The sequence below is a fragment of the Fusarium fujikuroi genome, chromosome FFUJ_chr08 (assembly GCF_900079805.1).
Source record: "Fusarium fujikuroi IMI 58289 draft genome, chromosome FFUJ_chr08".
Lineage (NCBI taxonomy): Eukaryota > Fungi > Ascomycota > Sordariomycetes > Hypocreales > Nectriaceae > Fusarium > Fusarium fujikuroi.
The window spans coordinates 2,035,934-2,060,598 of record NC_036629.1 but is presented as its reverse complement, the minus strand read 5'-3'; the positions used below and the strand labels follow the sequence as shown (position 1 = coordinate 2,060,598).

Here is a 24,665-nt window from a genome sequence, read left to right as displayed (position 1 = left end):
TTAGGTTTGGGCTCTGAGACGCTTTTATTATGGCTTATCAAGCTTCAATAAAGATGAATCTCAGCATTCAGCTCCGCCGTAGCCTCAGTAGCTATCATCAACTTGGACGCTTCATTTCCGTCTTTGCCATTCTTCCAAACCTTTGCCACTATATCCATGATTATCTGCTCAGTGCCCTCCTGCCCTTTTTGCATTATGTATTGGAAGGCCACTCGAGTCAGTTGCTGTTCTTGGGCGTTTTCTGCCAAAATGCCAGCTATGAAAAGAGGATATAATATGGCCCTGGCGAGTGAGAGTCGAAAATTGAACGTGCCGATTCCGATAATTGCTTGGATCGATGCAAACACCTTCATGCGTAATATTTCGGTGCTGACATTGGCTCTTGGTGGCATTGTTTGATCTTGCTGATGATCAGCCAGACAACGGCTGTGAAGAATACCTGCAAGTCGGAACGCTTCCCAAAGATGGATCTGTGCGAACTCATCGCCGAGTTCTCCAGGCCACTGCAACAGATCTTGTTCGATAGTAGTCGAGTCCATGTTTGCTAGCAGGTTCATTAGACTATAAGGTATCCCTGAAGTTTGCTCAATACCAGAGTGTTTGTGAGGTTGGACATAGGATTTCCATATTTCCAGTGATGGTGTAATCCTATTCAGAGTGAAGAACGGTATATCTAGAAGCCCAACAGCTTCAAGGAGGTGGTTTGCCACGGGGGGTCGCTGTGGATCATCTAGCAGCTCACGCGCTTGAAGAACTCCGTGAAGGCCTTTCAGCAGCGGCGACCAGATATATAGTGAGTTTATCTGCTAGTATCAGTGTAGCCCTGGCATGTATATAGCATTCCTACTTACGCTGACGCTGCATAATAGAACCCCGGTTGCCAAAGTCACATCTTGGCGCAACATGCTTGGATTTTCCAAGTCGTTAAGATAGTTTGAAAGAGCCGATTGCATGTACAGAGGTGTCAAGTGGCTCGTATCGATATCAAGACTTGCTTGGTATGCTAAGCAAGCGTGTTTAAGGGAGATACTTTCTTCACAAAGTGGTAAAATGTCGGACTTGAACATGGTATCATGTCCAGCACGACCTGTTATCGTCTGGTAGCCGATAGTGGTAACTACACACGGGTTAGATGGTCACAATACATCAGTTTATTTGCTTACAACTGTCCATGAGCTTTTGTGAGACTTCCTCGTCTGGCAAGCCCTCGGAGAATGATTCGAATTGCAGACATAGCAGGTCCAGGTCATCCGGCGACTGTATTGAGGGAAAGTCCGGCAAGTCCACCAACTCGTCGACCACGCTCTCAACAACAGGACACATTCTACTATCACGTAAAGAATTACCCTTCTGGCGTGGCGGACGAACTGGTTTCAAGACTATACCACCCCCTGCTGAGCTTGCAGTGTCGGAAGAGCCCCATGTCAAACGTGTCTTGTAGCCCTCGCAGGTCTTGCCCGCTTGGACACACCTTTCACAGACGGGTCGTTTCTCGTCACATTTTTTGTGTCTTCTCTTACAGGTCCAGCAACTGGAAACTCTTAGTTTAAGATATCGCCGCTGCTACCAACAAGTTACTTACCCGCGTCGCGACCGTGAGCTCATAGGTGCTTGAGCCAAACGCGTAACGGGAGGGGGTTGCAACGCGACGTGCCCGAGGATAAATTATATCGTGTTAACAGCAAGTCTCGACAAAAGAATGACATTCATTGTCATCAAGCCTTTCGCAATGCCTTTATCGACGTGAGGGGCGATGCCTCGGGCCGAGATAGCTCGTCGCCACAAGCCAAAGATCAAAGAGTAGGAGGGGAATTGTAGAGACCTGAAATAGACTAGCGTCGAGATACGTGCACCATTTGAAAGCGATAAAGCTTACGTCGAAATGATAAGGGATACACTAACTTAAGGTCGCTTAGCGTATGCATAAAGACGCATAAACAGTACATCGTCTACATAACTTTCACCTTTCATAAGTCATTTCAAGGATACGTTCAACTATTGTAACAAGAAACAAACGAAGCCTGTGAGACCTTTTCTTTATAGATCGTCTCTCGCGCTAGTTCTTGAGTGTTGATGTATCTCTAATCATGTAAAATAAAGTCGTTGGTGGCATTGCGTCCTCCTCGTCGACCAATTCCGCCTCTTCAACAACCTCAAAGCCATACTTGGCGTAAAACGCCACATTTTTCTCATCAGTACACTCAATATAACATGGATCGTCTCCTAGCTCCTGCACTACCCATTGCATGATCGTTCTCCCAACTCCCATCCCTTGCGCATCAGGTCTGACCGCGGCGATCTCGAGGTAGTAAAGAGAATTTGGTGGATACTTCTCCTTGATTCTCTGCTCGAAATCGTTGTGAGAATTCATCATGATCCCGATCCTCTGTAAAGGCCTGTTAGATGTGCTATTACTCGCTTGTTCGACTTGTATCACCTTTTCTAAAGAGAACGGTTCCGTTGGTTTGATCCACCATTCGTCCCATAGAACTCGTGAGTATGATGGCCACCACAATGGATTCAGCCATCGATACAGTGGCTTGGGAGGGAACAAAAAACATGACCCAATGCTTTTGTGAGAATCATCCATTGTAACGGCTTCCATAGCGATTCCACGCACGGAATACTCGCGCAGACGTGCCTCTTGCCATTGCTGCAGGGTAGGTGTCAGGGTCTCCCAGCCGGGACCAGAGCGATCGCGAGAGAGCCAACGGATCAGGGGATCTGAGGCGAAAGAAAGGCTGACGATCTCAGCAGCCGTCTTTATTGATCCATAGCCTGGAAGATTTAGTGAGAACTAAGAGAGAAAGCAATGAACATACCCAGCCCAAGTGGCCTCATCTGGACTTTACACGAATTCTTCGTCAGTTTCGACATCCTGACCCGGAATACTGATGATGAGAGCAATGGTAACTACTGCGCGCCTGTCTTATCTGTGTTTTCTTCCTCAAAGACTACGAGCGATGGACAAGCTGGCTATCGTATTGTCGGAGCCCGTGAAACCCGTCACTGTCTCGCTTTAGTGCGAAGTCCAGAGACAAGGTCTGGAACCTCAATCTGCGCGGCACCGGCTGCTTAAAGCGGCAAAGATCAACAGTCACTCTGCGCTACACCCAGAAAAGCATGCAGTGCCGCGCGGGATTGATTGCCCTAATCATTACCGGGCGAGTATCGATGATCTCGAGCATCATCGTGTAAGCAACGCGTGGTTATATAAACAAGGTTAACAGATCCGACGGGTTAGAGATGGCACTAAAAATCACACCGGCATCCAATAGACTTCTATCGTTCACGTTGAAGCCATGTCGCAGCCATCTCAAATTACGCAGCCAAGCCCTGGCAACCAGCTTTACCCCGACATGCCAGCAATGAGGGCTCCGGGGTTAGAGTTTGTGTATCGCCTTGTCGCCAAAATGCATCCAACCAATGGCTACGATATCGAGAACATACAAGGCACAGGTATTACGAGGTCGATTGCAGGTATTGAATCTGGGACTGTAAAGGGACCAGGCATAGAGGGTACCCTTGTCGAGAACAGTGGTGCTGATTGGGCAGAACAAGTTCATTCCAAGAAGGTTGGCAGCGCCTCAATTACCTACACGCGTCGCTGCATTGTGTGTTGACAGAAAGGAACAGATCTACTATAAGCTAGATGCGAGGTATACGATCAAAACAAATGATGGTCATCATATCTTTGTTCAGGCTCGTGGGCTATTCCGACCTGGGCCGGGTATCGAGTTCTCCCAACCAGACTCAATCGACGTGGATTACACGCAGGATGAGGTGGAATACTTTACTCACATCACTTTTGAAGCAGCAGGAACTAGTCCGTACAATTGGATGAATGGTATCGTGGCTATCGGAGCTTTGCAATCATTTGGAGGAGCTGCTGTTATTGATTGCTGGCGTTTGACCAATTTCCTTGGACAGCAGGTTGAGGATGTTTACGTAGGTAGATAAACAATTACTCTGGTCAATTCAATGACACCTTTTTCATCAAGTGGATTGTTTCATGTAGAGACCCTGGGTTCAACTATGGTATGTGCTCAAGTATGCAATGGCCAACAGTTGATACAGGTCAAGATTGCTGCCGAATTCTCCCAAGTTACTCAACCTTAGCCTTGACTGTCCCCGCATCCCCCGCATTTCGGACAACGATACCGGCTGCTAGGAGAGAGTTGAACGATAAGACTAACTGTATAAGGTAGGCGGAGCCCCAGGACAATCGATCATCTGGCCATGCTATCTTGACTCGCAAGAGGTTCCTATCACAACTAGCCATCCCGACACAGAGATAAACACCTACATAAAACCCCTAGACCAGTTGCTATCATGAACTCACATAATTACACGGCCCAACTTGCTCAAGAGACATCTCTCTAGCAATATCATCCTCGTTTTCAGCATGTCCAGAAAAGTAGCACCAGCTCCGCCAGACTTCACGACACCGCCGGGAACTGTGCGGTTGATCGGTGGTGAGTAAACAGATACTGGTCTTCGTTCACAAGCTCATATTCTTGGTAGAGGATGGTATTGCCGAAACGCCTCAATTGGTGAAGCAGCCGATGCCGACTGACGACCCCAACGATCCTCTGGTATAGATGCGCCAAACACGATGCGATTGCGTTGACTGACTTTCCTAGAACTGGTCGCGTGCTCGGAAATCCATGAACTTTATCCCCATTCTCGCAGTCACGGTAATCATCTTTACCCAGTGAGCTACCATGCCTTTCGACCAAGCTACGAGCCACTAACCATGACAGAACTTCCTTACCACTGATCTTCTGGGTCCTCTGGAACCAAGAGTTCGGATGGTCGTACGGCCAGCTCAACAACGCTAATGCCCTGAACTATGTCGGAACCACTGTGGGCTGTATCCTCTTATCCCTCCAGCGGTGAAGTACGGACGTCGATCAATGTATCTGCTTACGACGGCCATCATCTTTGCCATGGCCATCTGGTCGGCGCGTATGAAGACCCTGACAGAACTATACATATCACAGTTGATCTTTGGACTGGCTAGTGCGACCAATGAGAGTATTGTCGAGATGACGGTATGGAAGTAATACGCATGAAGGACCACACTGACTGGCGCCAGATTGCGGATTTGTATTTCGTTCATCAACGCGGTAGTGCGAATGGCCTATACATGGTCATGGTTATGATTGGTGTAAGTCGAAAGCCATGGAGACAACGGAATTGTCACTGATGCTCAGCAGAGCTTTCTGAGCCCCGTGATTGCAGGCTATATGGCCGCGAATGGAAACTGGCGGCTCTGCTACTGGATCACCACGGCGGTTGACGGTGCTCTACTACTATACTTCTGTTTCTTCTTCGAGGAAAGCAAGTATATACCGCATCTCGAGGCTCAACAACTGTCCTCCGAGGTTCCAACTCCTATTGCGGTGACGAAGAAGGACAACATCTCGGAAACACAGACAGGCGAAATGAGCACGTGTGTCACCTTGGAACCATCGAATGCCCCGTTACATCGAATCAACTCTGATATCCCGCTTCTCACGTGGCGTCAACGCATGCGCCTTGTCACAAAAACTGACGAAAGCCTACTTGGCATTGTCCGGACCGCTGTGGTTATCTTATTCCGCTTCCCAGCTGTCATGTACACGGCCCTCACATATGCCTTTTGCCTCTGTTGGATTTCCGCTCAAGCGTCGATTATTTCCATCGTTTTCACGCAGCCACCTTACAACTTCGGTACCGTTGGGGTAGGAAACATGAGTTTGGGAGTGTTTATCGGCTGCATCTTGGGCTCGGCCTACGGTGCGATTTCTGATCGAGCTATTCTTTGGTTCACAAGAAAGAACTACGGATATTACGAACCGGAAATGCGACTCCAACTGAACCACTTCCCAGCAGTCTGTATGAGTGGTGGTTTTGTGATGTTCGGTATTACTGCAGCAAAGGTATGCATAGATTTGCCTTTACTGGGCCAAGTCACTGACAGAAATAGGGCATGCATTGGATATATCCAAGTATTGGTAGCGCCATCTTTGGCTTTGGTCTTGGTGGTCTGAGCGACGTTGCGCTTTGCGTGACTATCGATAGCTACCAAGCGGTATGTGCCCCTATGATCTTGCGACGAGAAACATATGCTAACCGTAGCTAGATTACTGGAGAAGCATTCATCGGCGTCGCTTTTATGCGTAATGCTTTCAGCATCGCCATTTCGTTTGCGCTTGTTCCATGGCTTGATGCTCAAGGGCTGCAGAATATGACAATTGTCATGGGCTTATGGGCACTGGCTATGGCGTTTCTTCATGTTCCAATGATGATCTGGGGCAAAAGGATCCGGGAGAAGACAGAGACAAGTTACAAGAGAATGGCGACAGGGACTAGAGTGTAAAGTCTGCTTGTAAAGGAGCTCTCAACATAAGGTCTCCTCAGCTCCATTTAGAATATCCCGTGAACGAATGTCTCTGTATTAAGATTGAACTATCAATCGAGCAAAACTATTCCATGCCTTTCCGATCTGAAGCGGTGACTGCATAAATACCGCCGGTACTCTCTCCTTATTGTAGTCAAGCCTCCTTGAATGGACCTCGTGGTGGCGGACAGTTCATAAGTACCTGTCGTTCCGGTTATTGTCGCGGAATTTACACTGGCTGATAAAACAGGAAAGTCAGTAGAGCCACTGTACATGGCGATCACAACAACAGTCGCATCATTTCACTTCTCGATAGATATCTAGAATCCTATCTTGCTTCAAGAATGAAACGACAAACGAGTAATTGGCAGGGAAACCCGGAAGCCTTAAAGGTTAACCATTGTTCAATGTTTACTTTAATACGGAGCCCGTAGAGCTCTGATTTTCATCAGATATCTCTAGGTTGGCTGAGAGGAAAAGTACAGAAGCGTTATTTAGCAGGTCTAGCGCCCAAATAGGTATCGATATCCAGCTTCCAGCGCCTTTATTGCCTGTAATAGAGCCCTGAGAGGTGCGGGGTCATTCCATAGGACCGATGTGGATTAAATGCTAAGATCTCCCAGCCCCAGTGGGCAAGGTGCCTACAGTAAATGCCCTGGGCTACAACCTAAAACAAAACAGCCAGTGCCAATTGCATTTTCAATTCAATCACTGAATTCAATTAATTCAACAGCAGGAATTCAACACAGAAGCTACAGCCACAAAGGCAGGCATTATCTACTAGGCTATTGCGGATTGTTGTCTAATTGCAAGCTACAACTGTTGGTATATCGGAAGGAAGTCATCGCCTGCATTGTCACTATTGGTACCTGAAAGGCACTTGCTGGCATCGGGCAGCGGCCGTCCATCTCACAGGCACCTAAGCCCCCGTGGGCACTGTATCACCCCACCAAACTCTACTACGGTAGGTTACGATGAAGATGAATCTCGGGATCGCTGTCCCCCCTCGAGTCTTCGAACCTAACTTTATCGCATGGCCTAAAGTTCATTCTTTCACCCTCAATTGACTGAGTTTGCCACTCCAAAGAGGCTGTGCTGAGAGTTGCATAAAAAGAAAAATGGGATCAGCGACTGACACGATAATCGCTCTCTCCTCGTGGTTGGCCGCCACCATCCCATCGTGCTGTAATACTCGTTGGCGGGCTAAAGTCCTCTAAACACCCAGCATAGGGGCTGGAATCAATTAATCTAGAGGTTTGAAAATTATTATTAAATTTGACCAAATTCCTAAAGTCTTTTATCATTAAAGGACAGTAGTTTCAAGCTTCCATATCTCCCCTTCTAACTCAGGCGTTCGCCCGATTATAGAGAGGACGGCTTAAGGATCCGATTGAAGGTGGCTTGTAAGGCTGAATGACGTATATTTGGCTAGAAATGGAAGTGATGCGACTTCGTTTCTCCGCGTCTGACGAGAGCACCTGACAATGCCTTAGCAAATGTATTATGTATATATTAAGGATCACGCCGTTCATCTAAACGGATTGATCCTATGACAAAACGATTCGAATGGTACTTCTGCCGACATGCCGCAAACTCCCGCCAAAAAGGGCCCTGAGCTCACTATCCACTTGGATCGTCCGGATTCAACATACATCCCCGGAGAGGTGATTACGGGTCATATAACTCGAAAGAGTCATATCGTCGCTTCGTCGGCAACCGTCACTATCTCGTTGCACGCTCGAAGTAAATCCCGAATGGTGGCGCGGCGCGGGCATCTGACATCGACATATCGCGGACGTTTTGATCTCGTGCAATCAGCAGAGTACTCAAAAACTGTTTTCGAAGGCCCTATACATATCGCTGAACACGATGTAGAGCAGCGCTGGGTATTCTCAATCAGACTGCCTGATCACATAGATGTGTCTGCACTACAGCTGTTGGCAGGGCCGGATCAGACTTATCTGACAGCGGAGTTATCGGAACAGCCTCTTCCGCCGACATTCTTGATCGAGCGGTACGAATACATGTCTGGAATGTCGGCGTTTGTTGAATACTTCCTGCAAGCGGAGTTGAAGACAGCATCGAGAGGCTCTGGCAGCGCTGAAGCAATATTACCCTTCAGGATGCTGTATACCAACCCTGAGCCATTTCCAGCTCACATAGATCTTCATACGACACGCCAGACCCTCGCTCTCCAAGGCGACAACCCTCTGGTGGCCAGCGTTGAGATTCAAACACCGACAACACTGCAGATTGAAGCTCCGGGTCCTATGTCATTCGTGGTCTTTGCAGTTCCACCCCAGGGGGTTGACCTTGAAAAACAGAAGATCGGTCTTCCTTCACTTCAGATAACCCGAATTTTCATGAACGTTGTCGCAAAGACCGAGATCAAGTGCCCAAAGGGAAAGAATATTCATGAGACAGACTGCGAAGCTCGGGTAACACTGCATGCGGAGGATGCCTTTAATCAGTATGACGGCGATTTATATATCCCATGGCAAAGATCATCCATGGATACTCAGCATTTGCAGGGAAGTGGCTTAGGATCTGAGATGAGACCCTTGGAGAGTCTCGATATCGGGGCGCAACTCAACCTTCGTCTGCAGCGAAGTAAAGACCTGTATCCATCCTTCCAAACATTCAACATTCGACACACGCACCGCATTCAATGGGAGATGACAGTAGAGGCTGCCGGAAAAAGCTTTGAGCTTTCTGGTGAAGAACCAATCAAGGTTCCCAGCAGGCCTGAGGCAGAGCGGAATACGGAATGGATCCAGCCACCGCCAGAAGATCACCCGCCGAGCTTTTCTGATGACGAGGACGAGGACGGGGTCAGATCAGGGTCTAGACGTAGCAGCCGCCAAACGGACCCAGCTGCCGGCGTGGGTGGCCTGTCACGGCTTTGGGTGTTCTGATACGAATTTACCGAATCGGCTTCGGTGTACGGATATTGGGTCAAGAGACGGACTTGGTCTACGCTTAATTGTTTCCTTTTTACCGAAGCAAATGAGCAGATATCCACTATTAAGTATTTGTCGTTTGCATATGTTCCTATAATAACTCAATCTCTTTTCCATCCTATTTTACTACGAAATTGTGAACAGACTCTTGTTGTAAGTCAGTTTGGCCCCTGCCGACTTCGGAGAACCCCTGTCCCAAACCTCGAAATCACCGCCATTGAGAATCGGTTTATTCATTTATCTCCGTGATTTACCCACGGATGCTGGATGGAAATCGGAGCCCGCGGATGATCTCGGTTCCGCTTATTCTCTTTCGTGTCCGAAAATTCTCATTTAAAAAGATCTTATCTGATCATCTCGCATTTGACATTAGTGGATCTGCAACGTCTCCAACCCCATCACGCAGCCTAAGCAAACGCGCCTGTACAATGAATCTACAGCAGCTAAGTTTTTATTTCGACTTTGTCAAAGTCATTGTGTCGTATCTGGCCCGCATGGTAGTGCACAAGGGACAGTCCATTATCCATAACGCTACGTATCGACTATTGCCTGACTCACGTGTCGTGGTCGTCGTTGGAGGATCTTTTGCGGGGAGTCTTGTTGCCCAGCGCCTGGCTCACACCCTTCCCTCCGGTTATCGGGTTATTCTCATCGAAAAGCACTCTCATTTCAACTACGCCTTCAGCTTCCCTCGGAACTCCGTCTTGTCAGGACGAGAGCACAATGCTTTCATTACCTACGACAACATCGCTGCAGGGGCTCCGGATGGCATCTTCCAACGAGTCTGCGACGAGGCATCCGATATCACCGAGACCCATGTTCACACTGTCGGCGGTGTCTCCCTTCCTTACGACTATCTCGTGATTGCCACTGGCGCAGCCCAGCCTCCTCCAGCTCGATTGAATGCACGTATCAAAGAAGATGCCATCGAAGAACTACGAGGTTTCCAGCAACGTGTCGCCATCGCCGACAGGATTGCGGTAATCGGAGCTGGAGCAGTTGGTGTTGAGCTGGCGACCGAGATCAAAGAAGAGTACCCCAACAAAAAGGTCACGCTTATTCATTCCAGGCAACAACTCTTACCCAGGTTTGGTCAGAAGCTCCATGATCATGTCATCTCTGCACTCCAGAATCAAGATATCGAGGTCAGGCTGGGCGAGAGACCTAGCTTTCCAAGTGATGCTGGCCAATCTGTCCAGGAGACCAGTCTCGCATTTTCCAACGGGGAGACCAAGACCTTTGATCTCGTGGTATGTAACAGACGAACCATAGAAGCTGTCAAGTTAACTTGAAATACAGATTCCCTGCACTGGCCTTCGCCCACGATCTGACATCCTCGCCGCATATTCTCCCAAGAGCATCGCATCTAACGGCGAGATCCTAGTCAAGCCAACACTTCAAGTCCAAAATTTGCCCTCGTCCCGACAGAATATCTTTGCTGTAGGCGATGTCGCTCAGTCTGGAGGCGCAAAACAAGCTCGGGCTTGTATGATGCAGGGCGAGGTTGCAGTTCAAAATATCCTAAGCCTTATCAAGAGCAAGAACGCCACCAAAGAATACAAGCCGCAGTTCTTTGAAGGCATGCTGAACCTGACATTGGGGACGGTAAGTACACTGAGCCCTTCAATGGTGAGGATCCATATTAACGCGCATTTAGCATACCGCTGTGGTGCATATCCAGAAAGGAGATTTTGAGATGGTTAAGGCAACCAAGGGACCAGATGCGGATTTGGATGTTGGAAAGATGAGATGGCAACTCAATGCAAAGTCGGGATGAACTTTTCTTGGAAGTATCATGGGTATACCATTGCATGGTTATTATCGATGAGATTGGTATCTCTAATCTCCCATAATTTATTAACGTATATTCCTTCTAAATCTGCCACCGACATCATTCGACATCAGAATGACTCTAATTCCAAATGCAGACGTGTCATCGAGGACGATACGCAAGCTAAGCCTTGGCGACAGTCTCACCAATAACAACAGTAGGTGTCGCAGTAGTGAAGTTCTTCACATCATCCTTAATCTGCTTCGCCTCCTCTGAAACGCTGGCCTTCTGGAACGAAGCCAAGCTGTCCCATGTGATGATAGTATAAATTTGGTAGGGGCTGTCTCCCCCGAGCTTGATGACCTGTCCACTGACAAGGCCTTGAGGACCCCAGATCCTGTAATTCATTAGGTATTTCTCTTTGGGGACAGGATAGATGCTGAGACTCACTTGTGGGCTAGAGGCATATGGGTGTTGACATAGTAATCGACATCGAAATCGTGACCGACAGGGTACTGGATAACGACGGTAGCCATGATGTGAGAGTAGGTACTGAAAGAGTTTATTGGACTGATTGGTGATCAAGGTGAGTGATGAATGATCGATCTGGGTTACCGATAGTTCGGGACAGTATTTATTTATACGAATAATAGAGGGCCCGGCTATACGGTACCCAATATAGATGAACTAATGGGAGAAAGATAAACCCCAAGCCTCCACCCTGACCACCAAAAATACAAACGCAAGGTTAATAATAAAGCCTGTGGAGTTTTACTGATTATTTCTGGCGCTTTGATTTCTGGTACAGAATTTTCTTGATCCTGGCGAGGTGAGTTGAAAGATGCCGAGGCATCGGCTGATATCTCCACTTACGGAACAACTCGAGAACCCCGAGTATGGAACTAAACTCCACCACGGTGCAACAATTAACCCACATATCGCACTAAAATCGGCTTCCCGTGAACCAATGTCCGGATTCAGGTCAGTCCGGGCTGATTAATCAGAGTCTTGGGTGGCCCGTGAGGCTGGTGCCGCCGTTTATCCCACCATTGCCGAGGTGATTAGAAACTCAATGAGCTAAGCATCACTGACGACAACGGCTCAGGTAATGGTGAAGGTGGTAGACTAGGTTGATAACAGTATGGAATGGGTAACGCTACAGTCGGCAGTTGATGCTTGCTGCTCAATCGCTTTCTTAACCGACAAAGTCCTCATGATCATCCTCACCCAGAGCCAAGCTACTCTCAAGATCGTTCATCCAATCAAGACAAGATCTCGTTGTTGACCCCCCAGGCAAAGCTACCTTTGGAGTTGAGCATTCCGCCTCACGTATAAGCATGATGATTCTGCCATTGGCCGCAGAACGACTTTTCTTCAGCCTCTTGGAAAGCAAGGCTTTGGCCCTCTCCTCCATGACATCCAACCTTGCCCGAGCAGCGGTGATTTTCTGCAACTTTGTCTCGTGTCTGGCCTGCATTACCTGAGTCTCCTCGGCAAGACGATGAGTAGTTTGGATGACACTTTCTCTTAATTGTTCAAGCTCATCGACTGAAGAATGCTCCTCGAGAACTTTAGCCAAGTCCAAAGCGGAGGAGAGAAGGCCTTCCAACACAGTCGTATCAATCGGCTTCCGATTAACAGCACATCGCCGAATCTCGATAACGAAACTGATCATCTGAAGGCGATGTTCCATGTCACGCACATTCTGTTCCATGTAGTGCTGGAAAACAGGGTCTTTCATCCAGAGATGCAACTGGACCATTTCTGAACAATCCCAACCGCGACTTTCGAGAGCATGCGGGAGGACGCGCTGGGCAAAGGAAAAGCAAATTGTCTCAAGGCGCTCCTGTAGGTGCACCATGAGCTTATGTTGGGCGCTGAATGGGAGATATATGAGCTCCTGTGGATCAGGCGCCGGTGGCGATATCTCTTTCTCAAAGACTGTAAGGTGTGAGAGTCATGCCAAAGACGGAAAACGCAAACTTACAACCATTGATATGGCCTGGGAGGGAGGAATCAGCCGACGGTCCATGAATGCTCTCGATCTCCGGAACTGGATCCTTTTCAGGCAGTGTGGTTTCCAGGAAATCCACCTGCTCGGGAACAGCGATCAACAGGCCTTGATCCTCTGCCGCTGTGACAGGTTCAACCGCTAATGGTTCTTCTGCAAATATAGTTTCTTGGCCATTGGCAGGAGGAGATTGGATTGACAGTAGCCTCTCGTTCGCCTTCTCCTTTTGTTTCTTCAACTTCTTTTTATCCTTCTTACTCAAAGGCACTGCTACAGCAGTGTGTCCATTCAGTACCTCATACATTGGCGATGAGGTCTTGATAAGAGCACCGGAGTGCTGGTTGTTGTCAACTAGCTCTGGCATGTATAGATCTGTCGCAAGTTCGGCCATGATGGGAAGGTTTCGGTTAGGTGAGAGTGTTGCAATCGAAAGCAAAGTGCAGCAAAGAGCGAAAACAGCGCTTTATGTAGTGGAACTTACAAAAGGTAGACAAAACAGCGATTAGAGTCTTGTTAAACTGTGTTGTAGTGGCAAATTAATTACTGTTGGTTCCAAAGCTGGCCTCAAAGCCGCAACCAATTGGGGCTGCATGCTTCCTCGATTTCTCCCAGCCGACCTTAGCTAATGCCTGCAGGAGGCCGAACACCTGCAACTTGGACCTATCAGAGACTCCCAGGTGTCCTGATAGCAAGCACAGGGAAGCAGTTTCCAAGACGATACCGTGCCCGATAATGCCCAAGACTCGGCACCATCTAAATACTCCTTTGTAGATAATGGCTTTTGGGCTGGCTAAAATCAGTGCAACCCAAAGTGATTGAACCTGAATATGATGTGACATGTGGGCAAGCAATATTGACAAAAACAGAGACATTTCTAGCTTCCCCTTATGCAAAACACGACAATAGGCCGGAACGCGATGCGTACTATTCACAATCTTTCCAGCTCTAGCAGCGTATATGTGAAACCAACCTTATCCATACAGTGCGTAAGGAGAAATTCGTTTTTGAATGTAGTAGTTAGGTCCGTCATGAATTCCTCCTTCAGACGTATCGCCTCTTCCTCAGGCCTTGAGCCACGGTGGCCTTGAGGTTTGAGACCATCGATGAAGAATTGGGAGCATGCTGCAAGTGCGAAGCCGGCAACGGCATCTGTGTATCTCTTCCGAGCAGCCGCTTTAAATTCGTCAGAGCTTGCCTCAATCACCTCGGGTGACCATGAGGTATGCATTAGTGGTAGGGTATGAAGGCTCCTGAGGCCCCACTTCTTGTCGACGGCGGCGATAGATGTCAGTATCTCCTCCGATGTCCTAAAGTACATAGGAAGCCGTCTTGCGATCATTGGGTCGACCTGATATTTGTCATGAAGACTGCGAAGACTGGTTTCGAAGCATCGAAATGTCGGCAGAACGCTGATGTCACCGTCACTGGGAACACAAATCGTCAAAGTTCCATGAGGGCGTATTTCTTTATGGCGCACTAGAAGGAAGTCGACAAAGTCCACGTGAGCCGCAGTAGATAGCGACGAGGGGGTTGAAGATGCATCAGGCATGCTGCGCAGCCAATGCAGAGCTGTAAAGTTAAACGCAGCATCAACAAAGCCATCTGGCAGAACTTGCTCAAAGTACGACCTCGGAGACAATAGACTATTTATGGAAACTTTCCCGTTTTGTGAGAGGATGTCCCAGTTTTGATGAATCGTCGACGTCAAACTGGAGATGTCGTTTGATGGCGTATCATTGAAGATCAATGTTGCTGATGCAACGGAAGGGATCCTTTCTAGGTACTGCGAAAAAAGCCGAACACTGATGTCCAAGGTTAGTGATTTTGATAAACCGCCATGAGTAAGATACATACGAGTTCTTGCCCTCAGAGGAGCCATAGTCAGCCAAGGTTATTGATGGACCTGTGAGGTTGTATATCAGCCGGATGAAGGCAAAGTCAATGAATCCATCATGAAAGGTACCATACCCCGATTAGCAGAAGGGTCAAGTAGCTCTAGTGACTTTTCTATGGCTTGTCCTTGAAGAGTAGAGTTCTCGTTGTAGTATCCTCCTCCCTGCATAGATATATTGTCGGCCCTCATTACGGCAACGTCAGTAGTAGAGGCAAGGTAGTTCTTAAAATAGCTTCAATGTGGTACGGTATCGAATGAAAGTGATGGGGTTTGCTTGGACGGCTTAGAGCATCATTTATGTGCCGGTGAGGCTTTACGTCAGTCCCGATATACCCGATCGGCGATACCCGAGTCAGCTTCGGCACGCCACATCGTGATACAAAGGGCCGTGCCATCGTCAGCACTAGACGCGATTGAAGCTTTCTGGAGCTAGGTCTCGTTGAAATCAAGCTTTTTGCTGTTCCACCGCTTGGATTTGGGCTGCGGTGTTACCTACCTAGAATGATGCGGCCTGTTGATCATGAATAACTCCAAGGTTGTAGCAATTTGTTCATCTGTGAAGTGTTCCGTCATTCCACGAACCTGTGAGGAGTACCAAAGCGAAAGCTTGAGCAACGATACGTGTTGCTACCTATTATTGGATGACCCCTTTTCCTTCGTAGGAAAGCATGGATCAAGACAATATCTAGAACAGTCTACAGCGCTCCACATATTATCCAACCTTTCTAGTTACACAAGACTAGTTCCATGTTTATCATGGTCAGGACTTTCCATATCGTTATATTTCATCCACACAGCCAGTCTATGTTCCGAGTGCCGTTTGAGTGCTGTGATGTTATGGGGCAAAATAAGAATTAGGACCAATATTGCCGGTTGATTGACAGTTAAAAGCTTATGACATTTCAACGAGAAATATCAAGCCAACACACTGAAAAATATCAATTAACTTCAGATTTCCAAAGGCAATATGCACATAGCCTCAACGAAGATAAAGGTCAAAGCAAACACTGCTGTTTTCAGGCGGGGTTCGAACAACGATCCCCTCTAAAAAAGGTGTCGTTCTTCAGTATCATTTCTCTTTGTTAAACGTGCCACTGGCCTGAAGGTTCAATATGCATGATATATAATATCAAGAAAGCTGGGTGCGAGGGCTCTTACAGGGTAATCGAGAACATTCAATACTTTATACAAGCATTTGATGGAAGATCAACGTGTTATCATGGAACGCTGCATAAAATTGGTCTATCTGTGACAAAGGAAACTAAATGATAGAATGGTATCCCCGCTCCCAGTGTATATAAGTGACAGTATTATACAAAAAGAAAGACAAAAAATAGAAAATCTCATGATGATTGTGGTGCTTCCTTTTCCTTATGCCGATCTCCCAAGTGTATTTGAGTAAATAGCTGACTGGGGTTCATGTTCGCGAATTGCAGTAGCGCGATTGATCTCCGAACGGGGATGCCTTTGCTCGGTATGCAGATATAAAGTTTCGAAGTAAGCGACTCGTCAGGGCAGAACTTCTTAAAATATGCTGCTTTGCCTGTCACAGGCACTGACTGAATCATTTGGTTGTAGCCATCCTTCCAGAGCCGCGACACAAGCTTCGACGACCCCGTGACCTCTTGAACCTCGTCGAGGGGCTCAATTCCAAGGCTCATATAGCCCACGTCGGAAGCTTTAAGCATCTCCATGGCAGTGACAACAAGGAGATCTGAAATTCCTCGTGGTGCATCTTGGGATGCGATGCAAGGATCGAGGTGGTATCCTCTCTCTGCGCCAAGTTCTCGTAGCGTCGCTAGTCCGTTGATCTTGCCGTCGCGGTCGGATGTATATAAGAAGATTGTGGATTCGGGGAGAGAGAATAAATCGTAGACAGTGACGAAAGCTTGTGAGCCATCTCCATGCTTCCGGTTTCGGTCCTCCCTCCAATCGTCGTAAAGCTCCTGCAGCTGTCGCTCTAGCTCAGGATCTGTCTCATTTACAGCGGGACTATAGAAGTTCACTGTAACACCTCCACGCTTTGGGTCGAGAAGCTGCTTGTTCTGGGAGATGATGCGTTTGCCTGCTTGCTTGCGGAGGACCTTGTTGGTTAGAGGGTTGAGGACGGCTTCGTGGCCGAAATGCATCGTCGCCCATCCTTGTTGGTGTGCGTACTTGGCAAACTCCTCGCTAATCCCAACAAATGCAAGTGATAGGCCGCGCGCCCAACGATAACGGCGAAGCTCACTGAATAGTGCTTGGCGATGGAACTCTGAGCACAGTGGATCACCAGCGACGACAACGGTCCTGGCGTGGAGCTTGTAGATCAAAGACCCATATCCTTTCTTGCTAACAAAGACTTTGTATGCTGGGTCAAGGATACCCATGTGAGATGTTTGTGCGTATGATTGGTAGTCGTGTTTGAAAGCTGCCTTTGTGGCCGAGTTGTTGGTGCTGTTCCTTTGGCAGTCTTTCTGTAGTTGATGTGGGCATTTTATGTGCGAGAGGCTTTTGGCAGCGTCGTAGGTCCTTGAGATGATACCCTCGTCTGGAAGGATGGTGGATGGGGCTGTGGATGCTGATACGATAGAGATGTCTGTCTGGGAGTGTTGGTATGTTGATGAGGATGCGGACTCTACGTCCGAGTACAGCATGTCGTGTCTCTCCATGGTTGGGGTGTTGACGTGGAAACAGTTAGGGATTAGAAAGGCTTATTTGCAGCAGAGCTGTCGATGAGGGGATAACTGCCGTCTATAAGGTTAAGTTTTAGGCTGCGAACACAATTGATGGATGAGAACTGTCGGGTATGAGTTTATGCCTTAATTCTGGATAAACAACAAGCTAGGTGTCAGGGCTATCGTACTTATAAGTCGACCAAGGACGGCACCTGTGTCAGCCCTGGCACTCGGAGCTGCGTCACAAAGTAGCAATTCATGGCTGGGCATTCTCCATCCCGTAACCTCTAAAGAATTAAACTCAGCCCTGCTGTCTCGTAAAACTCGTAAGAGTGAGGCTCAGCCATTCTGCAATCTCAGGGTACGATTCTGGAGGCTTCATTAGCTCGAGGGTTCAGACAGTGTTGAAAAGGTACGACCTGGCCAATTAGAGCTCCGGGATGATGTGGTCTTACTTGCCGATTATCCGACGGCATCAACCCAGACTAGACATTATCGCGCGCGGACCCCGTAACTGATCTGCTGAGCTTGCAGGGGATTACGGGGTATCCTGCGCTAACAAGTTGCGCTACTCTTAGGGAGCAAGAAAGCTTCTGACAGTGAACCTAGCTGCCAAAAAGTCTGGACCAAGAGGTCCACTAAAGCGGCACAGGGCATGCCGTGGTTCTTTTGTCTCTTGATGCAGAAGTTAGGTGTTTTCTTACCTCCCCCGGGCTACGTAGCACCCTCGCGCAATGGGACTCAATTCGGGAAAAAGGGCTTTCGGGGTCCTTGAATTGCGTTGCCTTGACGGCATGTGAACTCATTTAATTAATTTTTATGCCTGGAGAGCGGGTAAGCACTGCCCTTCTCTCCGAGATTCATCAGGCTAGTCCCATCATCTCAATCACGGCTGATGCCTTGGTCCCGACCAAAAGCTCGCCAAACACTTTTGTTTGCCAGCTAAAAAAAGACTCAGCCTCAACGCCAGCACCACTTACTTCATATGGGCCATCAGGGCTGGGTCTGGACCTTTAACACGTCATAAGAGGCTAGCAATGGAACAAAAGAATGTCACATTTCAGTCTCAGAAATCTCCCTAAATGGCCCAACGCCCACTTTCTCACGCCCTTGCCAATGGCTGTAGCGCGTTTTGGACCAACCGGCACTGGACTCCAGTGATTACTACACGCAGCTCCCCATTCTGCTGCGCAAACCTCAATGCAGTGCCTGGCAGACCCAGACAACAAAAGTGCCCATTTCACCATTTATTTCATAACCCTCTGTGATACAAATTTTTCAGTCTCGGTTACAACATTTTATTTGTTCCCGACACGACTCAATTTACTGCGCCTTCGGTTGGGAGCAACAAGAGGATCAATTGTTGTGATTGACGAGATCCGTGACCGGTCGCGGCAGTGGTGAATGAGCTTGGCTGCAACCCCCAAGGTAGATACAGAAAAGTCACCCGTCCCAGTCTAGCATCTAAAGAACAGCCTTTAAAAACTCTATCGCATCATCCATGCCCTGAGGTGAATTGAACCAGTGTCCTCCGCTCCCATACTCCCTCCAAGTCACATTCGCTCCAAGACCTTTCAAAATCTCACACTGCCTCCTGCCCCAATCCACCAACACCAACGGATCATCAACGCAATGTTCCAAGAGCATAGGCGTGTTCTTGAGAACGTCACTGTGCGTCAGGGAGGAATCTAGTTGAAGTGTCTTGCGCATCTCATCGAGTGATCGCCCGGCAAACGGGCAACGACCGCTAAAGCCAATAAAGGCGCCCAATTTTTGGTCCGGGGTCGGGATGTCGAGGTTGAATAAAGTGTGCACGCTTGTCGCAGAGCCCATGCTGATGCCCATCAAAATGACCTTATCCCACCTCCCGTTCAATTCATTTGCTTCTTTGGCCAGAATATCGCGAATCTTGGGCACGACTTCTTTGAGCCCTTCTGCCTGGAGATCTTCATTTTCCGCCAAATTCCTCACGTTCCAGACATCGAACCACTGGTTCCATACGTCGGGTGAGCTGGCGCATTTTCTCTTTGGTGCTTGAGGAAATACCCATCGAAAAGAAGGGAAAGCGTCGGCGAGTGTGCGGCCTTGGGAGTCGCGCGAGTATTGCAGCGAGCTACAGAAGTTGGCAGCGTTATCGCCGCGACCGTGCAGGAACACGACGGTGTGAGAGTGCGTTTGGCCTTGGGCTGGCGGCACTTGGATGCTGTTGAGATGAAGAGATCCCATTACGTTGATGATGAGAGAGGACGTGATAATACAGTCGCTGATGAAGTGAAGGTTAAGAGGGAGAGTTTCTTTATAGATGATGCTGCCTGAGCAGGCTGCTCCACTTTATTACCCTCCAATGATGGGGTCTTTCTTACCGCGCGGCATGCAACTCAGAGAAGCTCCTGCAACCAAATCTCACATATAAAGCAATTTTTATCAACATTGTATGTACTACTAGTAGCTTCTCACTCTTGGACGGATGTTCTCAAAGCCATAAAATTTAATAGGTAGCAACTTATTATACCAGGAGGATATCCTCATGTGAGCAAAAATGCCTATCGTTTCATGGATTCACTTTACAAGTTTAGAACTTTGATCATGGTTGATAAACAACGCAATACATTTTGACATTAATTCGCTCTAGTATCAATTCGCAATAAACGCAAGAACAATAAACTGGCAGGAGTGGCGGCCTTGGCCTTGATCTCAACACACAAAGCATCAATAGTAGAGCTTTTAACAATACTTGATCACCATCGGCTATAACCCTGCTGGTAGGTTTCGGTCTGCATGGGCTTAGTTCCATATGATCTAGGCTGATGCTGGGTGGAACTGTGCTGATAGACCTCCGTTTGCATAGGTTTAGCTCCGTAGTATCTTGGCTGATACTGATGGGGATTCTGGCGATAGACTTCGGTCTGCATAGGTTCAGTCCCATAATAGGCCTGTCGCGTGTTTCTCGAATCTGTTTCAGGAGCCTTGGTGAGCCAACTCAAATCATTGATGATTGGAGGGTTTCCCATGTACGAGAGGTAACGGTCCGCAGTGTATTTGCCATACGATTCGATGGTGTCTAAAGATTACATTGTGAGTTATGGACTATAACATAATTAGAGGGGGACAACTGACCAACATGGGCGGGTAAGACGATTTGGCTGTTCTGATGGAGTCTTTTCAGGGTTTCCTTAACCCATACACGGCAGGTCCATTGTACCTCGCCTGCGGGAAGATAGGACGGGTCCATCAGGGGAACTTGACTAGCGTAGTGATTCAAGTATTCCACCGTCGGAGCTTCAACTATCTTGAGGCAGACCACCATAGTCTTGGACTTGGAAGGGTCGCGAACCTTGCGGGCTTCATAATACAGATCAAGGGCTTGCCGGCCAGCGTCTGTAGCATGAAAAAGATGGCCCGCAGGTGGCTTGGTATCTGTAGCCCAGAGTCCCCAGTGCTTCATGGTGTCAGATTGAAATGCATATATGACCAAGGACGATAAATTTACATATTTGTTTTCCCTTCCGTCATGGCGCAGCCATTGCAGGGTAAGATAAAGAGTGTAGGGTTTACTCATTGTTTCGAGATGCAAAATCACAATAAAGATTTGTTACTGAGATAAATGAAAGATGAATTGATGGTTCTATCAAGAGTAGAAAACCATGGTTCTCTTGAAGCTATTTAAGTCCTTGGTAAGAGCAAGGAAAGGATGTCTGTCTTGTTGGTAGCGCTACACAATACATGGGTCTGATACCCTTTCCATTTTCTGTGAACCCAGCCCGCGTAATTCTCGAATGTTCATCCTCCTTCATATCACTAAGTATAGTAGTCGGCCTGGAAGAAGTGTTCAGCTTCCAAGCGCTGGCCACATCTCGGACCTCAGGAAGATTGCTCACTTTAGCCGAGACCATCTCTCTAAGCGCCCGCTGTGGATTGGCCTCCTTGGCTGCGCGGCTACCGGGTAGTCAACGAATAGATTTTGGCGATTGAATTTTTGCCGCCCGCTTCTCCCGGTCATGCCTAAGGCCGCAGCGGGTGGGGTTTACACATCCATGTTTCACCATGTCACATTGAGGTCGACTGTTTTTCCCAACAACATAACATTTAATGGAAGCCACGCCATTCTTGGAAGACTATCCACGTTGATGTCTATCACTCAACGCGCCGGTCATCATGAACCCCCCTTCACCAGACGTACACAAGGCTCTCAATTTAGTGGACCGTGTCCCACTTGAACATCCTGCTTCGGCCCTGTTACGCGCCTACATCCTGGAGGCTGTTCAACCTCAGGCGGCTGCAAATTACGTACAACACCGGCTGAGTGCCGACGGACATGCTGGCTCTCTCGTTGCCGACTGGATTTATGTTATTGATTCAGGTTGGTATCTTTTTCTTCACTTGAGTTAGCGCCTGTCACTCATTCAACCTTGCGCCCGACAGTCGTCTCTGGCAAGCAGCCGCGAGCCCCCACGGCTGATGAGATCAATGCCATTACCAAGCGAGACGGAGGTATATGCTGCGTAACAGGCAAAAGGGGTAGCCTCTGGGACCCTGTAATAGTCGCTCCGATCTTACCTGTGCCATTTCCGTGGCTCAAACAACAGGTCAGTTCTTTTTGTTCCTATCGTTGGTACATACCCTCACGCATACATTCAGAACCCATCACGTGTTACAGAACTTCTTGAAGCATTCTTTGGCCCCCAATACTTCGATTGGTGGCGCTTTTATATCGATAGAGCCGGAATATATTCACCTTATCAAACTCACTGGCTAGTTCGCAGGAGCGTGCACGAGGCCTTCCAGCGCGGAGTCGTCAAGTTAATACGATTGCCTTCTTCCATGATCGAGGTAAGAGGCATTGGCCATTCAAAGGAATATCAGGCCTAATAAATGTGTCTAGTTCAGAGTTGAGCATGTTCTTATTGATGATGAGCAACCTGTCGATGTGAACGGCCCTATTGCTTTGCTGGGTGACCATTCGCGGCAGGGAATCGATAAGGTCGATGCACGGTTAATTGGTTCCCACGCCCGCTTCTCCAGAAGTCTCCAGCTAGTGAATCTTGCAAGGACCATCGCCCCTGCTCTGTTCTCTGAGCCGAAAACCACCAAATATGTCCCCCAACAGCAGTCCCCAGTCCGCATGCGTTCAAGTAATCTCGGCCTGGGACACACATTCGTACGCCCAATAATACTTTTGTGGCGGTTATTTCCATCAAAAATTCGTATTGCGGCCTACGATCTGTTGCGAAAGCTGGGAAGCTGCTTCTACAGAAAAGATGGAGATGCGCAAGTCCAGAGATTACCTTTTGGACTATACCTCAAGTTTAACTCCAACCCGGATACTCTGAGGAACGAGTATAATGCCCTCAAGATCTTGGAACAAAAGACAAGCATTCCTGCGCCACGAGTCTTCGATATAGTGTGCCAGAACAATGACGAAGATGATTTGAGTTTTCTCCTCATGAGTAGGGTTCCAGGCACATCATTGGCGATATGTCGGGATGCGCTTTCTGATCAAGACTGCGCCAACCTCTCCGTCCAGCTCAAGGACTGTGTGTCACAAATGCGGGATATTCCCAAGCCGGCCAATCATGATATGGCTATCTGCAATACCTTGGGTGAAGCCTGCCGCGATCCGCGCATTCGAGACTGGTCTGCCGTCGGACCCTTTCCTGATGAAGCGTCGTTTAGCCAAAATCTACGCTTCTCAGACGAGCCCAGCAGGCGTGGACACAAGATTTGTTTTACCCACGGAGACCTCAACCCTCGAAACATTTTGGTGGAGCGGATTAGCAATTCTGCTGGAGTTAGAGGATGGCGGTTAAGTGGAATTATAGATTGGGAAACAGCGGGATACTATCCTGAGTATTGGGACTACACTAAGAGCATGTTTGAAAGCTTTCGGTGGCCAAGGAGACATAACGAAATGATGTCAGAAGTGTTCAGCGAGTTTGGTGATTATAGCGAGGAATTGGCGGTAGAGAGGCGGGCCTGGGAGTCAGGAGACGGAATTTAAATAACGAGTGAATTTAGTATAACGATTGTGACTACTTTGAATGACCCATATGTTGAATATGCCATTTCACCCTCATATCGACCATCCGGATTTCTTTGTCCGTAGCTCGTGCAGCCTTCTTCCGTCGATGATATCATTTGTCAGCTTCATGAAGCATTTGCCACTCAGACGATGAAGACGGCAACAACACCATTGAGGGTACCAATGCATTCACCATCAACGACGTTGCCAGTGAAAGGGCTACTACCATCAGGGTGGTTGCTGAACCCACGGACTGTAGGTTTCAGAGTCAGAATATGCGACAAAAAAGATGGAAGGTGTGAAACTTACAAGCGAGGTTGTCTCCGTTGGAGTTGACGAACAGACCACCACGAGAGCCTGAGGGACCACCGCTATGGAATGTACCGCCCTGGTTCGGGTCAAAATCGATGAAGCGGGAGCCAATGAAGTTCTGGCAGCCAGTATCAGAGTAGCTACGCTTTAGTTAGGTCAGGAGATACGTTGTACTTAGTGTAGGCAAACTAACAAGTTGACCTGGACAGACGCAGCCATGGCCATGGTGGCAAAGGTGGCAACTGAAAGAAGGCTAACAAACTGCATGTTGAGATAGGGTTGCTTGATTGATGAGCTTTTGTGGATGTAATGTATGAGTCTGTATGAATAAGATTGTGAAGTGTTGAGGGTCATGATAAGGCCAGGGAGCCGCGAGCCTTTATATACCAGTGAAGTTCCATCACATACGCCAATCTTTCCAAAAATAGGCCACAGAAGGCTCAGCGGAGACTATGCTGCACCGAAAACAACACAACTACGAAGGAACGTAGTCATAAGCGGAAAGTCTTACATCCGAGCCACCGTTCAGTCACAAAAACTCGTAGCATGAAGTCATACTTAAGAGAGGAGGCGAGGCCCCTAGCAGGCTTCTCAGGCGAAGATCGCTGTAGGACTTACAACTAACAAAGCACCTGCGTAGGTCTGTGTGGCCAGGC

The 24,665-nt window shown here is 48.1% G+C and overlaps 14 protein-coding genes; 5 read left to right on the top strand and 9 right to left on the bottom strand.

Annotated features, from left to right (window-relative positions):
- Positions 1–44: 44 nt before the first annotated feature.
- FFUJ_12479 (uncharacterized protein) lies at positions 45–1,605 on the bottom strand (the record flags this gene model as incomplete). XM_023582090.1 has 4 exons in its annotated part: positions 45–803; positions 852–1,117; positions 1,164–1,531; positions 1,583–1,605. The coding sequence occupies 4 exons, from the start codon at positions 1,603–1,605 to the stop codon at positions 45–47; spliced, it is 1,416 nt and encodes a 471-aa protein (XP_023434676.1).
- A 451-nt stretch (positions 1,606–2,056) lies between these two features.
- Positions 2,057–2,877, bottom strand: FFUJ_12478 (uncharacterized protein; the record flags this gene model as incomplete). XM_023582089.1 has 3 exons in its annotated part: positions 2,057–2,386; positions 2,438–2,778; positions 2,823–2,877. 3 exons carry the CDS (start codon positions 2,875–2,877, stop codon positions 2,057–2,059), a joined length of 726 nt encoding a protein of 241 aa, XP_023434675.1.
- A 536-nt stretch (positions 2,878–3,413) lies between these two features.
- Positions 3,414–4,119, top strand: FFUJ_12477 (uncharacterized protein; the record flags this gene model as incomplete). XM_023582088.1 has 3 exons in its annotated part: positions 3,414–3,575; positions 3,703–3,948; positions 4,078–4,119. The coding sequence occupies 3 exons, from the start codon at positions 3,414–3,416 to the stop codon at positions 4,117–4,119; spliced, it is 450 nt and encodes a 149-aa protein (XP_023434674.1).
- Positions 4,120–4,405: 286 nt separating this feature from the next.
- Positions 4,406–6,364, top strand: FFUJ_12476 (putative HOL1-like protein; the record flags this gene model as incomplete). XM_023582087.1 is given in 9 exon segments in its annotated part: positions 4,406–4,475; positions 4,525–4,595; positions 4,644–4,714; positions 4,716–4,873; positions 4,894–5,054; positions 5,078–5,170; positions 5,220–5,924; positions 5,972–6,076; positions 6,128–6,364. Coding segments are annotated over 9 exon segments (1,671 nt in total).
- A 1,604-nt stretch (positions 6,365–7,968) lies between these two features.
- FFUJ_12475 (uncharacterized protein) lies at positions 7,969–9,300 on the top strand (the record flags this gene model as incomplete). XM_023582086.1 has 2 exons in its annotated part: positions 7,969–8,676; positions 8,710–9,300. 2 exons carry the CDS (start codon positions 7,969–7,971, stop codon positions 9,298–9,300), a joined length of 1,299 nt encoding a protein of 432 aa, XP_023434673.1.
- Positions 9,301–9,773: 473 nt separating this feature from the next.
- On the top strand, positions 9,774–11,122 carry FFUJ_12474 (related to AIF1 Apoptosis-Inducing Factor; the record flags this gene model as incomplete). XM_023582085.1 has 3 exons in its annotated part: positions 9,774–10,595; positions 10,645–10,950; positions 11,003–11,122. 3 exons carry the CDS (start codon positions 9,774–9,776, stop codon positions 11,120–11,122), a joined length of 1,248 nt encoding a protein of 415 aa, XP_023434672.1.
- A 177-nt stretch (positions 11,123–11,299) lies between these two features.
- Positions 11,300–11,652, bottom strand: FFUJ_12473 (uncharacterized protein; the record flags this gene model as incomplete). XM_023582084.1 has 2 exons in its annotated part: positions 11,300–11,513; positions 11,567–11,652. 2 exons carry the CDS (start codon positions 11,650–11,652, stop codon positions 11,300–11,302), a joined length of 300 nt encoding a protein of 99 aa, XP_023434671.1.
- Positions 11,653–12,311: 659 nt separating this feature from the next.
- On the bottom strand, positions 12,312–13,518 carry FFUJ_12472 (uncharacterized protein; the record flags this gene model as incomplete). XM_023582082.1 has 2 exons in its annotated part: positions 12,312–13,057; positions 13,104–13,518. 2 exons carry the CDS (start codon positions 13,516–13,518, stop codon positions 12,312–12,314), a joined length of 1,161 nt encoding a protein of 386 aa, XP_023434670.1.
- Positions 13,519–14,055: 537 nt separating this feature from the next.
- Positions 14,056–15,210, bottom strand: FFUJ_12471 (uncharacterized protein; the record flags this gene model as incomplete). XM_023582081.1 has 3 exons in its annotated part: positions 14,056–14,929; positions 14,982–15,030; positions 15,096–15,210. The coding sequence occupies 3 exons, from the start codon at positions 15,208–15,210 to the stop codon at positions 14,056–14,058; spliced, it is 1,038 nt and encodes a 345-aa protein (XP_023434669.1).
- A 1,154-nt stretch (positions 15,211–16,364) lies between these two features.
- FFUJ_12470 (uncharacterized protein) lies at positions 16,365–17,672 on the bottom strand (the record flags this gene model as incomplete). The annotated part of the gene is made up of 1 exon (XM_023582080.1): positions 16,365–17,672. The coding sequence occupies one exon, from the start codon at positions 17,670–17,672 to the stop codon at positions 16,365–16,367; it is 1,308 nt and encodes a 435-aa protein (XP_023434668.1).
- Positions 17,673–19,142: 1,470 nt separating this feature from the next.
- FFUJ_12469 (related to lysophospholipase) lies at positions 19,143–19,904 on the bottom strand (the record flags this gene model as incomplete). The annotated part of the gene is made up of 1 exon (XM_023582079.1): positions 19,143–19,904. The coding sequence occupies one exon, from the start codon at positions 19,902–19,904 to the stop codon at positions 19,143–19,145; it is 762 nt and encodes a 253-aa protein (XP_023434667.1).
- A 512-nt stretch (positions 19,905–20,416) lies between these two features.
- Positions 20,417–21,123, bottom strand: FFUJ_12468 (uncharacterized protein; the record flags this gene model as incomplete). XM_023582078.1 has 2 exons in its annotated part: positions 20,417–20,739; positions 20,796–21,123. The coding sequence occupies 2 exons, from the start codon at positions 21,121–21,123 to the stop codon at positions 20,417–20,419; spliced, it is 651 nt and encodes a 216-aa protein (XP_023434666.1).
- Positions 21,124–21,833: 710 nt separating this feature from the next.
- On the top strand, positions 21,834–23,676 carry FFUJ_12467 (uncharacterized protein; the record flags this gene model as incomplete). XM_023582077.1 has 4 exons in its annotated part: positions 21,834–22,038; positions 22,101–22,264; positions 22,317–22,508; positions 22,561–23,676. The coding sequence occupies 4 exons, from the start codon at positions 21,834–21,836 to the stop codon at positions 23,674–23,676; spliced, it is 1,677 nt and encodes a 558-aa protein (XP_023434665.1).
- Positions 23,677–23,840: 164 nt separating this feature from the next.
- Positions 23,841–24,234, bottom strand: FFUJ_12466 (uncharacterized protein; the record flags this gene model as incomplete). XM_023582076.1 has 3 exons in its annotated part: positions 23,841–23,950; positions 24,007–24,149; positions 24,203–24,234. 3 exons carry the CDS (start codon positions 24,232–24,234, stop codon positions 23,841–23,843), a joined length of 285 nt encoding a protein of 94 aa, XP_023434664.1.
- Positions 24,235–24,665: the final 431 nt, after the last annotated feature.